The following is a 12,968-nucleotide window of genomic DNA, read 5'->3' on the forward strand; positions in this document are numbered from 1 at the left end:
AGTTTAAGAGATTAAAGATATTGTCATTGGTGCCTACTTTTCAACATCCGCCCTAAGAAGTGGCAAGGTCGTCACAACTTGTACGCTAAACATTCTGTCACTTGTTTACTTCGGGAAAGTCATGGTGCAAAATATAGGTTATCAAAAATTACACTCTGACCTCGATCCATAAAAGAAGGATTCGATACATAGGACACGGTCATCAGCTTGATAACTTAAACGGTCTTCATTAAAAAACGTCATTCTTATTTGTTATGGTCATAGTACTGTAAAACTTTGAGGTCGTTTTATCGTTGAATTTCTTCAATCCCAGTAAACATCCACAAATGACATCGCAATGTTACATCGCTGTGTATCAAAGAAGCTCCATCCTCAAGTGGTGTCATAGGATTTTATGCAAAATTGGACTTGACTGTAAGTTTCCTCACCCAATTATGGGCTCAGTTTCATATAAAAGTTAAAATGATCCAACCCTGACCCATTCGAACGAATATCTGTATTTGCATACTGTCTATGAATGTGTACATTGTGTTGGGCGATAATCACATGACTAGTTAAACAAAATGTCCATAAGTTATTCTTTATTGGTCAATATACACACATTATGGTAACCATATCATGCACAGATCATTGAACACAGGTATACATACGTAACTTCATCTACATGTACATGTAGTTTCTTCAGGAGAGATATCCTGTTCATGAGCATGTAACAGGAAGAGAGAAAATGCAACGGACCAGACCGGGATTCTGACCCAGGCCAAATACGGATATTCGTTCGTATGGGTCAGAGTTGGATCATTGTAACTTTTATATGAGACCGAGCCCATAATTGGGTGAGGAAACTCCCATCCCAGTCCAATTTTCGAGACATACACACTGTGACTTGTGTCAATATCAGTGTTCTGAATGTGTTGATACTTTCCATTCAAAGTGCAAAATACATATTTGTCAATTATACCTCGTCCCAATTCTTAATTCAAAATCAATTCATTGACATATTTCTTTCCAACACATGTTGTCAATTTAGCGTTTCACTATAAATTTGAAAATCTTCTCAATTATTTTTTTATACATATCAATTAAATTTTTCAAAAAAACATTTCTACTACTGTTAGAATTGCATTATCAACTTTGAACAAAGTTTGTAAGATAAAAGAAGTCAGAGACCCTCTCTCTCTCTCTCTCTCTCTCTCTCTCTCTCTCTCTCTCTCTCTCTCTCTCCGACCAAACCTACATATGTACTAAGTGAGGACGTCCTCTCAATGTGTAGAAGAGAATACACTTATATATTATTGTAAAGGCAAAAAAATACTATGTTAGGTATAGCTACAGGGATACCTATAAAAGTTTATCTAATACTCTCTGAAAAAGACTTTCAAATTATGAAGAAAAAACTTTATTGAATATTTTGTATCTACATCTTTCACATACTGTACGTCACATTTATGAGGACATGTATTTCGTGAGAACTTCTTTTTATTATTATTTTTTTAATTTAATTTTTTTTTAAAGATCCTCATAGTGCAATTCTGTCCTCACTTCTGTCCATTGGTTGAAATTTGTCCTCACTTAACACGTTTTACTGCCGCCGCTCTCTCCTCCCCCCCCCCTCTCTCTCTCTCTCTCTCTCTCTCTCTCTCTCTCTCTCTCTCTCTCTCTCTCTCTCTGTTGATTTGTTCGGATTTACGCTTTCCTACCGTGTTACTCTGAGCGAACCGGCTAAATGACGACAAGGCCAGTGGTTTGTGTGACTAGTATTGTTCCCGGACTCTCTGTCGTAGTTCGTCAGTTGCTTCCGGCGGTAGAGGTCCTAGACGCAGCTCCCGACAGAGATGGTAAAAATTTCCAATATCTTAACATTTAACTGGTGTAATCATTTCGGTGTCTTTGTTTCGTTTTAGAATTAGAGTTATCTTTCTTTACATTGCAATTGCCGTACTGCAAAATAGCTGGAGGATCAAACATTTTCATCATACATGAAAATATATTTTCATCAGTTTATCTATTCTTACTTTTTCAGGTAAAGCTCAAATACCTGTCAACACGGAGGTGCTATTTGGTGACACCCCAAGCATAATTTCCTTCATTAATGAGGGACAGGGAAGCCTTAAATGGGCCCAAAGCACATGGGCAGGTTGTAGGCCTAATTATTACTGGTAGTAGAGAAAGTCATTCATATTGAAAATTTGCACCAGAGAGACGTATTTATGTTTTAAATTTATTTTTTTTAATTTACAGGGGTTGAAAGCCTTTTTGAAGCATTCCCAAAGGTAAGTTGAATCCTTATATTGGGGGAGGGGCAGTCTAAACATTATGTTTGGTAAGCAGTGCTCTTTTTAATACTTTTATATTATGACATTTAAGTATGGCAAAATGCAGAAATTTAGATTTCTGAAACACTGTAAAATTTGGATGAAATGATTAAGTACTAAAAACAACATAGAGACTGGAGCAAGTCTAGGGGAGGAGGGGGGGGGGGGGGGGGTCCATGTGTAGATATAACGGTCTCCGCCCGATGTCATTGATCAAAAGTATGAAAATTGGCATTTATCTTTATGCAAGCCATAAAACATTTTGAATACATATCAACTTTGGGGAGGGGGTGATATCGATGCAAAATTCGTCGTCTTACTTTTTATTTACCTGTCCCCAGTACAGTAAGAAAGAAAAAAGAAAAAATCGTTGTCTACTTGATTGTAGAACTTTTTGTATATTTTTCTTTACAATTTAATGTGAGCATTCTATATTGAAAGCAACCGGAAGGGATAACGATCACGCGAATGGGGGACGGATTCGGCCGACTGATGGCAGAATATGTAGTGGGGCATGTTTTGGCGAGGGAACTATCGATCTTAAATTTACACCAACAACAGCAACAGAAACTGTGGGAAAAAAGGTAAAATTTACACTAACAACAGCAACAGAAACTGTGGGAAAAAAGGTAAAATTTACACTAACAACAGCGACAGAAACTGTGGGAAAAAAGGTAAAATTTACACTAACAACAGCAACAGAAACGGTGGGGAAAAAGGTAAAATTTACACTAACAACAGCAACAGAAACGGTGGGGAAAAAGGTAAAATTTACACTAACAACAGCGACAGAAACATTTTTAAAAATTACACCACCTACAGTAATAGAGAAAGTGGGGGGGGGAGGTAAAAATTTACACAAGCAACAGTAATAGAAACAGTGGTAAAATGGTAAATATTACACCAACAACAAAATCTGAAGGGGGAGGGGGGGTAAACTTTGAAAAAGAAAGTAATTGGATTTCGGCATTTTCATTGTAATTTAATTCAGTTTACTTCGATGCTGATGATTTTTTTAAACGCCGATTTTTTTGTTTTATTTTTTTATATATATATATATAACAATGTGTGTTTATGTGTAGTAAATCTGTTTTCAGCTCTGTGAAAGACAGGCGCATGCTCACGTCCCTCACTATTGGTGTTCTGGGAGCTGGCTCAATAAGCACGGAAAGTAAGAATCACGACTTCTAGTTTTAATCTAGTGACGTACATACACCTCTAGATACAAGTACAGTTTCCCGTTATTGATTGGCTATGTGGTGTTAGGTAAATCTGGGACTATCGAACACGCCGTATAACAGAGGATGTCACGGTGTTGTGGATGTACATTTAGATGAAAGGTGAAGATAACGAACAGTGATCAATCTCATAACTCCTATAAAGGTGAATATAATGAACAGTGATCAATCTCATAACTCCTATAAAGGTGAAGATAATGAACAGTGATCAATCTCATAACTCCTATAAAGGTGAATATAACGAACAGTGATCAATCCAGGGCTCGAAATTAGCAAGAAATACTCGCAAAATGCGAGTAGATTTGAAAAATAGCGAGTAAAAATAGTGGACACTCGAAAATCTTAGCGAGTGGTGATTTACAAACCATGATCGTATTATATCCGTTTTATACGGTGATGCGCTATTCGCTTTTCTTAAACTTGCATTCAGAATCATACAAACGCTTACATGAACGACCGATTTCAATAACCGTTTCTATCCGGATTTTTCTTTTATGTTTTTTTAAGAAACTCGGAGTCAAACAAATGCTTTTGAGGTCGGACATCGCATTATGATGAAAAATATAGACATGTGCCACGAGTCCTGTTCACTTATAGGGGTGATTAAATTGAATTCCAAGTATGAGGTTTTTGTTATTCATTTATCTTTTTAAAAAAATCGGAGTCTATGTTTAACCAAGTCTTCCGGTAGTCATTTTTATCAGAATGACCTACATGGTATCTACATTATTTTATTGTCTTATTGATGTCGGGTTGTAGTGATGACACGAGTGCACTGCTCGGCGCGTAGACGATTATTAAAAAAGTCCATGGGATTCGTGCTCGTGTTGCTTATAAACCATGAATCCGGGATTTGCTTCGAAAAATCACTAGTGACACCCCTGATGTGGCACGAAATTGGAAAACATTGGATCTAGACCTGCAGTAAACAGGTTGTGGATTAGAGGTGCGATGGTCGAGAAACCTAAACATTGCACCTACGTAACTTAGTGTCTTGTTCAAATGATGCCTACATGTTGACCCACTAGGATCAATGATGGGGAAAATCATTGATTAAAACAAAAAACTATGAAAAAGGAGCACTGCTTCATTATTTTTATTTTAGCTTGTAGGTTTTCATTTTAGCCTGTGGATTTTTTACCCACAGGCTAAAATTAGCCTGTGGTAGAAAAAGTTAATTTCGACCCCTGCAATCTCATAACTCCTATAAATATATATTATTACTACAGTAACTTGATCCGAAGAGTCGGATCACGTCGAGTTGACGGGCGCGGATCATCAGATCACACGAGACGCGAAGCGTCGAGTTTGATCTGATGATCCGCGCCTGTCAACGAGACGTGATCCAACTCTTCGGATCAAGTTACTGTAGTAATGATAAATTTATTATATACCCCCTTGTGCATTTTAAATCCACATTTATAAGATAATAAATGTAATCCAAATGATCAAAAACACAGACATACCATGAAATTATGTTTTGTATACGCAGGTTCGTTTGTGACGCGGTCAACATTTTCCACAAATAACGTTGCGTTGTTGCATTGTGACGTCATTGTGACGGCATCAGTTTCAGAAGATACTGATACGGAATCAGAAAACCACAGTGTGGTGATCCGGAAAACCGGATCACACGCTGTGAAATCCACAGTATCAACGAACGATACATTGATGGGTATATAATAAAGGTGAAGATAACGAACAGTGATCAATCTCATAACTCCTGTAAACAATACAAAATAGATAGTTGGGCAAACACGGACCCCTGGTCACACCAGAGGTGGGATCTTCTGCCTTGGAGGAGTAAGCATCCCCTGTCGATGAATCTGAGTGATACCCAGGTGAACGAAGTACCTGGGAAAAAACAAAAAGATTTTCGGTTCCATTTAAGCTTATCTATAAGTATAAAGGAATACCACATTTTTCATCAAATTTGCTGCAAATATTTCTTATGAGAGTTAAGTGTTACAATGTATAGTGTACCTTTAATGATGTGTACAAGACCGAATACGACAGATTCTAAAATTCTGGACCCAGCTGCACGAAGGTTAATTAACTTTAACTAACAGTTAAATTGTCCCTAACTCTTACATTCATACAGTGATAACTAAACATTAACTGTTAGTTAAACGTAACTAAATTATGTGCAACTAGGTCCTGATCTACACCAAGTATTGAAGCATGTATTTTATACGCACATAATATAGATAACGGATTTTGTAGTTGCACAGTTATGTAAAGCAGTTGGAATGACAGTCTGGGGACTAAGTCGATCTAAGAAGGAGAATTCTACATTTGATTGCCTTGTGTAAGTAGTGACTTAGTGATGTAAAAAGGAGAATTCTACATTTGATTATCTAGTGTAAGTAGTGACTTGGTGATGTAAGAAGGAGAATTCTACATTTGATCGTCTAGTTTAAGTCGTTGCACGCTTCACATATTGTAACTTTTACATTTCCAATGTTTTACCTTTGATATTTTACACATTGTATTCATACTCATTTCCTCGTGAATGCGTTGCAGTTGTAAACAATGCACGTATGAATGTTGATAAACATCAGTTTTAAACAATGCACGTATGAATGTTGATAAACATCAGTTGTAAACAATGCGCGTATGAATGTTGATAAACATCAGTTGTAAACAATGCACGTATGAATGTTGATAAACATAAGTTGTAAACAATGCACGTATGAATGTTGATAAACATCAGTTGTAAACAATGCGTGTATGAATGTTGATAAACATCAGTTGTAAACAATGCACGTATGAATGTTGATAAACATCAGTTTTAAACAATGCACGTATGAATGTTGATAAACATCAGTTGTAAACAATGCGCGTATGAATGTTGATAAACATCAGTTTTAAACAATGCACGTATGAATGTTGATAAACATAAGTTGTAAACAATGCACGTATGAATGTTGATAAACATAAGTTGTAAACAATGCGTGTATAAATGTTGATAAACATCAGTTGTAAACAATGAATGTTGATAAACATCAGTTGTAAACAATGCACGTATGAATGTTAATAAACATCAGTTGTAAACAATGCGTGTATGAATGTTGATAAACATCAGTTGTAAACAATGCGCGTGTGAATGTTGATAAACATCAGTTGTAAACAATGCGTGTATGAATGTTGATAAACATGGCAGTTGTAAACAATGCGCGTATGAATGTTGATAAACATGGCAGTTGTAAACAATGCACGTATGAATGTTGATAAACATCAGTTGTAAACAATGCACGTATGAATGTTGATAAACATCAGTTGTAAACAATGCCCATATGAATGTTGATAAACATCAGTTGTAAACATTGCGCGTATGAATGTTGATAATCACGGCTGTTGTAAACAATGCGGATATGAATATTGATAAACATCAGTTGTAAACAATGCACGTATGAATGTTGATAAACATGGCATTTGTAAACAATGCACGTATGAATGTTGATAAACATCAGTTGTAAACAATGCACATATGAATGTTGATAAACATCAGTTGTAAACATTGCGCGTATGAATGTTGATAATCACGGCTGTTGTAAACAATGCGCATGTGAATGTTGATAAACATCAGTTGTAAACAATGCACATATGAATGTTGATAAACATCAGTTGTAAACAATGCGCGTATGAATGTTGATAAACATCAGTTGTAAACAATGCGCGTATGAATGTTGATAAACATCAGTTGTAAACAATGCGTGTATGAATGTTGATAAACATCAGTTGTAAACAATGCACGTATGAATGTTGATAAACATCAGTTGTAAACAATGCATGTATGAATGTTGATAAACATCAGTTGTAAACAATGCATGTATGAATGTTGATAAACATCAGTTGTAAACAATGCACGTATGAATGTTGATAAACATCAGTTGTAAACAATGCGCGTGTGAATGTTGATAAACATCAGTTGTAAACAATGCGTGTATGAATGTTGATAAACATGGCAGTTGTAAACAATGCGCATATGAATGTTGATAAACATCAGTTGTAAACAATGCACATATGAATGTTGATAATCACGGCTCTTGTAAACAATGCGCATATGAATGTTGATAATCACGGCTGTTGTAAACAATGCACGTATGAATGTTGATAAACATGGCAGTTGTAAACAATGCACGTATGAATGTTGATAAACATCAGTTGTAAACAATGCGCATATGAATGTTGATAAACATCAGTTGTAAACAATGCGCATATGAATGTTGATAAACATCAGTTGTAAACATTGCGCGTATGAATGTTGATAATCACGGCTGTTGTAAACAATGCGCATATGAATGTTGATAAACATCAGTTGTAAACAATGCGCGTATGAATGTTGATAAACATGGCAGTTGTAAACAATGCACGTATGAATGTTGATAATCATGGCAGTTGTGAACAATGCACGTATGAATGTTGATAAACATGGCAATTGTAAACAATGTGCGTATGAATGTTGATAAACATGGCATTTGTAAACAATGCACGTATGAATGTTGATAAACATCAGTTGTAAACAATGCGTGTATGAATGTTGATAAACATGGCAGTTGTAAACAATGCACGTATGAATGTTGATAAACATCAGTTGTAAACAATGCTCGTATGAATGTTGATAAACATGGCAGTTGTAAACAATGCACGTATGAATGTTGATAATCATGGCAGTTGTGAACAATGCACGTATGAATGTTGATAAACATCAGTTGTAAACAATGCACATATGAATGTTGATAAACATCAGTTGTAAACATTGCGCGTATGAATGTTGATAATCACGGCTGTTGTAAACAATGCGCATGTGAATGTTGATAAACATCAATTGTAAACAATGCGCGTATGAATGTTGATAAACATCAGGTGTAAACAAATCGCGTATGAATGTTGATAAACATCAGTTGTAAACAATGCGCGTATGAATGTTGATAAACATCAGTTGTAAACAATGCACGTATGAATGTTGATAAACATCAGTTGTAAACAATGTGCGTATGAATGTTGATAAACATCAGTTGTAAACAATGCACGTATGAATGTTGATAAACATCAGTTGTAAACAATGCACGTATGAATGTTGATAAACATCAGTTGTAAACAATGCACGTATGAATGTTGATAAACATCAGTTGTAAACAATGCGCGTATGAATGTTGATAAACATCAGTTGTAAACAATGCCCATATGAATGTTGATAAACATCAGTTGTAAACATTGCACGTATGAATGTTGATAATCACGGCTGTTGTAAACAATGCGGATATGAATGTTGATAAACATCAGTTGTAAACAATGCACGTATGAATGTTGATAAACAATGCACGTATGAATGTTGATAAACATGGCAGTTGTAAACAATGCACGTATGAATGTTGATAAACAATGCGCGTATGAATGTTGATAAACATGGCAGTTGTAAACAATGTGCATATGAATGTTGATAAACATGACAATTGTAAACAATGCATGTATAAATGTTGATAAACATCATTTGTAAACAATGCACGTATGAATGTTGATAAACATCAGTTGTAAACAATGCGCGTATGAATGTTGATAAACATGGCAGTTGTAAACAATGCACGTATGAATGTTGATAAACATGGCAATTGTAAACAATGCACGTATGAATGTTGATAAACATGGCAATTGTAAACAATGCACGTATGAATGTTGATAAACATCAGTTGTAAACAATGCATGTATGAATGTTATTAAACATCATTTGTAAACATTGCGCGTATGAATGTTGATAATCACGGCTGTTGTAAACAATGCGCATAGGAATGTTGATAAACATCAGTTGTAAACAATGCGTGTATGAATGTTGATAAACATGGCAGTTGTAAACAATGCACGTATGAATGTTGATAAACATCAGTTGTAAACAATGCGCGTATGAATGTTGATAAACATGGCAGTTGTAAACAATGCGCGTATGAATGTTGATAAACAATGTGCGTATGAATGTTGATAAACATGGCAGTTGTAAACAATGCGCGTATGAATGTTGTGAAGAATGCACGTATGAATGTTGTTAACAATGCGCATATGAATGTTGTAAACAATGCGCGTATGAATGTTGTAAACAATGCGCGTATGAATGTTGTAAACAATGTGCATATGAATGTTGTAAACAATGCGCGTATGAATGTTGTAAACAATGCGCGTATGAATGTTGTAAACAATGCGCGTATGAATGTTGATAAACATTGTACGTCTATTTTAACAGCTTGGAAATTGGAGAAAAATTAAAATAGAATATTTAAATAGAACAAAATGCGTATTACAAAGTATGCCGGCGTGAAGCGTCGCAATATTCATACCCTCTTGTATTTCCAAAATCTTTAAAAATAAGCATTGAAATCAATTTATGTCAAATTTTGCTATAGATTGCATCTATATCATTTTGTTGTCGACGTGCACATTTACTATCATAGAAATAAAAGCTGCTTTCTTGTCCCGGTCACCCATTTTAGATCAGTGGTAACTACGGGTGTTTCATTGTCAATGTGACTCCGCCCACACAGACGGACGGATAGACATTCAGCGTTGTAATCATTTCTTTACAGAACACTGCCTGACCTGACGAGTTTTTTGGAAGGTTGTGATTACATTTGTAATGTTCTTCCCAGTACATCAGAAACCAAGGATATGTTTTCCGGAGATGTGCTGAAATGCTGCAAATCCAAGGTACGACCACGTGCACTCAGGCAAAATAGTTTGTCAGCTTAAAGGGGCATGGACACGGTTTGAGCTCAAAATTTTCAATTTTTTTTCTTCCATTTTTAATATTTAGAATGCTTAACTAAAGTATTTCTGATGGTCAGCAAAAATTTGAATGTCAGTTGTCGAGGTATTTGGGAGATACAGAGCTCACAATTCTTTTTTATGTAAACAAGACTCGTGCCATGGTTTGTTGTTGTTGTTTTTTTCGTTTTTGGGTTGTTGTTGTTTTTTACATAGGTTAAATATACAAGTAAAAGTTCGTTTAAAGCAGATTTTTCAATTAACAAATTAATTCTGAACACAATTAAATAGTTTCTAGTGTTTAGCACATCATTTTGTTTTACACATTCTACTCTATTAAGCAATCTATATAATGTTTTTGAACATGGTACGAGCCTTGTTTAAATAAGAAAGAATTATGAGTGCTGTTTCTCACTTGTAACACAAAAATTGATATTCGAATTTTGGTTGACCATTAGAAATACCTTAGTTAAGCATAGCCAACAACGAAAAGGAGAAAAGAAAATTTTCAGCTCAATCGTGTCCATACCCCTTTGATATTGTAATGGTGTAGCTGAACATTTTTCCCTACAAATGATACTTGTCGTATTGAAATAAATCATGCTATTTACAGAGCGTGTATAATGAACGCCTTAATGATATATTTGCATACAATCTACCTACTATATCATAACATATTATAGAGTCCTGTTTTCATTAACGTGGGACGAGGAAGCATCATCAATGAAGATTCACTCTTTTGTGCTCTAGAGTAAGTATTATACGAATTTCTCTCTATCTCTGAATGCTAAGTCTTCAATGCTAGTTACTAAAATGATATATCGCACGTTTACTGAATTCAATGTGAACCAATAGTATTCAGAACAATTTACCAAACTTTTATTTATCAAACAATTTTTATCACAATTTTCAAGAAATGGATGGTTGCGTGGTGCTGTATTAGATGTGTTCAATGCGGAGCCACTTCCACCGGAAAGCCGTCTCTGGTCCCATCCAGCCGTCACAGTAACGCCCCATGTGTCTGGTCCCAGTTTAGCTGAAAATGTTAGTATCTCTCGGAGGTTCTCGCAGCTAATCTAGCATCAACTTTACATGTTACATGTATGAAATTCTAATCATTTAATAACTTTTAAAGTGATGACTTATAAACGATACTGATTGGTTGAAAAATTCGTTTGATTTCTCTGTCAAAATTTCGTTCGGAGTTCATCTGCACTAAGCACGCGGGACTACTTTTCTCTGGAATGCGTCTTCCCCGTTCTAATTTTAGCGCTATTTATAGAACGGAATTTTCCACACAAGCATTATATATAACGAAATGCATTTGTTTGATTTTTGTTTTTCAATGCTATCAAAAATGAGCACAACTAAAGATATGAATAAAATACAAATTAATTTAAAGAAACAGCATACATAGGCGATGACGTGGCAGAATAGTCAATTTGATGACGTAGACCACTTACTGGTAGAAGTAGACAGATTACACGAGTTCCCGGTATGAATCGTCTGCTTTACGTACGAGATCGATAACATGACGGAGCAAGTGGCGACTTCTGATCTGGTAAATATCAATGAAATTGAACTGCGTTATATGGGGCTCAGTCAACGAGTGCGTTTTAAACGTTTTCCTCGATATTGAAATGGAACCGAATTGCATTCCACCGTTCCAACGACACAACCAGTGTTCAACGTCTCCTCCAACACGATGCAGCATAAATCCAGTCACCACTTGTTATCTTCCTTTATATTTAATTCAGCTTTTAACCTTTGCACCTTTAATTTGGCGTATAATCCATTTAAATCTGCACAGTAACTGTTCCTGACCTGAACTCACAGCCATGCCGTTTTGTTTTTGTTTTCATTCTTGCCTATATGTATTCTTACGCGCCATTTCAGAAACGTTAATTCAAGCTTTTTGATGGGAGAAACTATTTGTTTTTCTATCTTAAAAACATGATTAAATGATAAGAAATAAAAACTTATAATTCTTTGTTTGATGCATGTATCAAACGAAACATTGGACGGAAAACTTTTTCATCAATGCGCTACGCGCATTGATGAAGTTTTCCGTCCAATGTTTCGTTAGATACATGCATCAAACAAAGAATTATAAGTTTCATTTCTTAAATCTTCTTGTATCAGCGAATAACATACCTGAGTCGATTTGTCTGTACAGATATTTTTTCTTCATAGAAGTGTATATATATATTCATTTCTATATTCATTATCAGGTCTATCTATTTATTTACACTTTTTTTTTCAGATAGCCAAGGTGTTTGTTTCTAACTACGAGAAATACACCCAAAGAAAGACGCTAGATTATGTTGTGGACTGGGGAAAAGGCTATTGATCTTAACATAGAAATGTCTGAACACTTAACAATGCTTATACAAATAGTAAATCATACAATCACTTAAACTGTATATTTATTCATATGAAAGCTTTACAAAACCAGCTGTACAGTTCATTGTAGAAGTTTACAATATATGTTATAGAGATTAGGAACAGATTGAAAGTTGAACACGTCTGTCATTGTTCTGATACTGTGTCCTATAGGACATGAACATCTCATATTGTCCAAAAATAGTAACTGTGGAATAATCTTATTGGTAAGGCCATTCATGACGTTTCTGACATTTTTTCTAGAACTATTTTTATC

General features: G+C 35.2%; 1 protein-coding gene across 1 annotated transcript; it reads left to right on the plus strand.

Moving 5' to 3' along the window:
- The first annotated feature begins 1,682 nt into the window (after window positions 1-1,682).
- On the plus strand, window positions 1,683-12,727 carry LOC125655405 (glyoxylate/hydroxypyruvate reductase A-like). The gene is made up of 10 exons (XM_048885669.2): window positions 1,683-1,838; window positions 2,024-2,137; window positions 2,242-2,273; window positions 2,757-2,899; window positions 3,413-3,486; window positions 5,777-5,861; window positions 10,132-10,252; window positions 10,993-11,060; window positions 11,224-11,353; window positions 12,573-12,727. The coding sequence occupies exons 1-10, from the start codon at window positions 1,727-1,729 to the stop codon at window positions 12,657-12,659; spliced, it is 966 nt and encodes a 321-aa protein (XP_048741626.1). The 5' UTR covers window positions 1,683-1,726; the 3' UTR covers window positions 12,660-12,727.
- Window positions 12,728-12,968: the final 241 nt, after the last annotated feature.

Source organism: Ostrea edulis, chromosome 7 (genome assembly GCF_947568905.1).
Source record: "Ostrea edulis chromosome 7, xbOstEdul1.1, whole genome shotgun sequence".
NCBI lineage: Eukaryota > Metazoa > Mollusca > Bivalvia > Ostreida > Ostreidae > Ostrea > Ostrea edulis.

Coding starts and splice junctions, on each gene's coding strand:
- LOC125655405 (XM_048885669.2), top strand. CDS start 1,727: ATGACGACAAGGCCAGTGGTTTGTGTGACTAGTATTGTTCCCGGACTC. Junction 5,862..10,131: donor TCTACATTTGATTGCCTTGT/GTAAGTAGTGAC, acceptor ATTTCTTTACAG/AACACTGCCTGACCTGACGA. Junction 11,354..12,572: donor GTCCCAGTTTAGCTGAAAAT/GTTAGTATCTCT, acceptor TTTTTTTTTCAG/ATAGCCAAGGTGTTTGTTTC.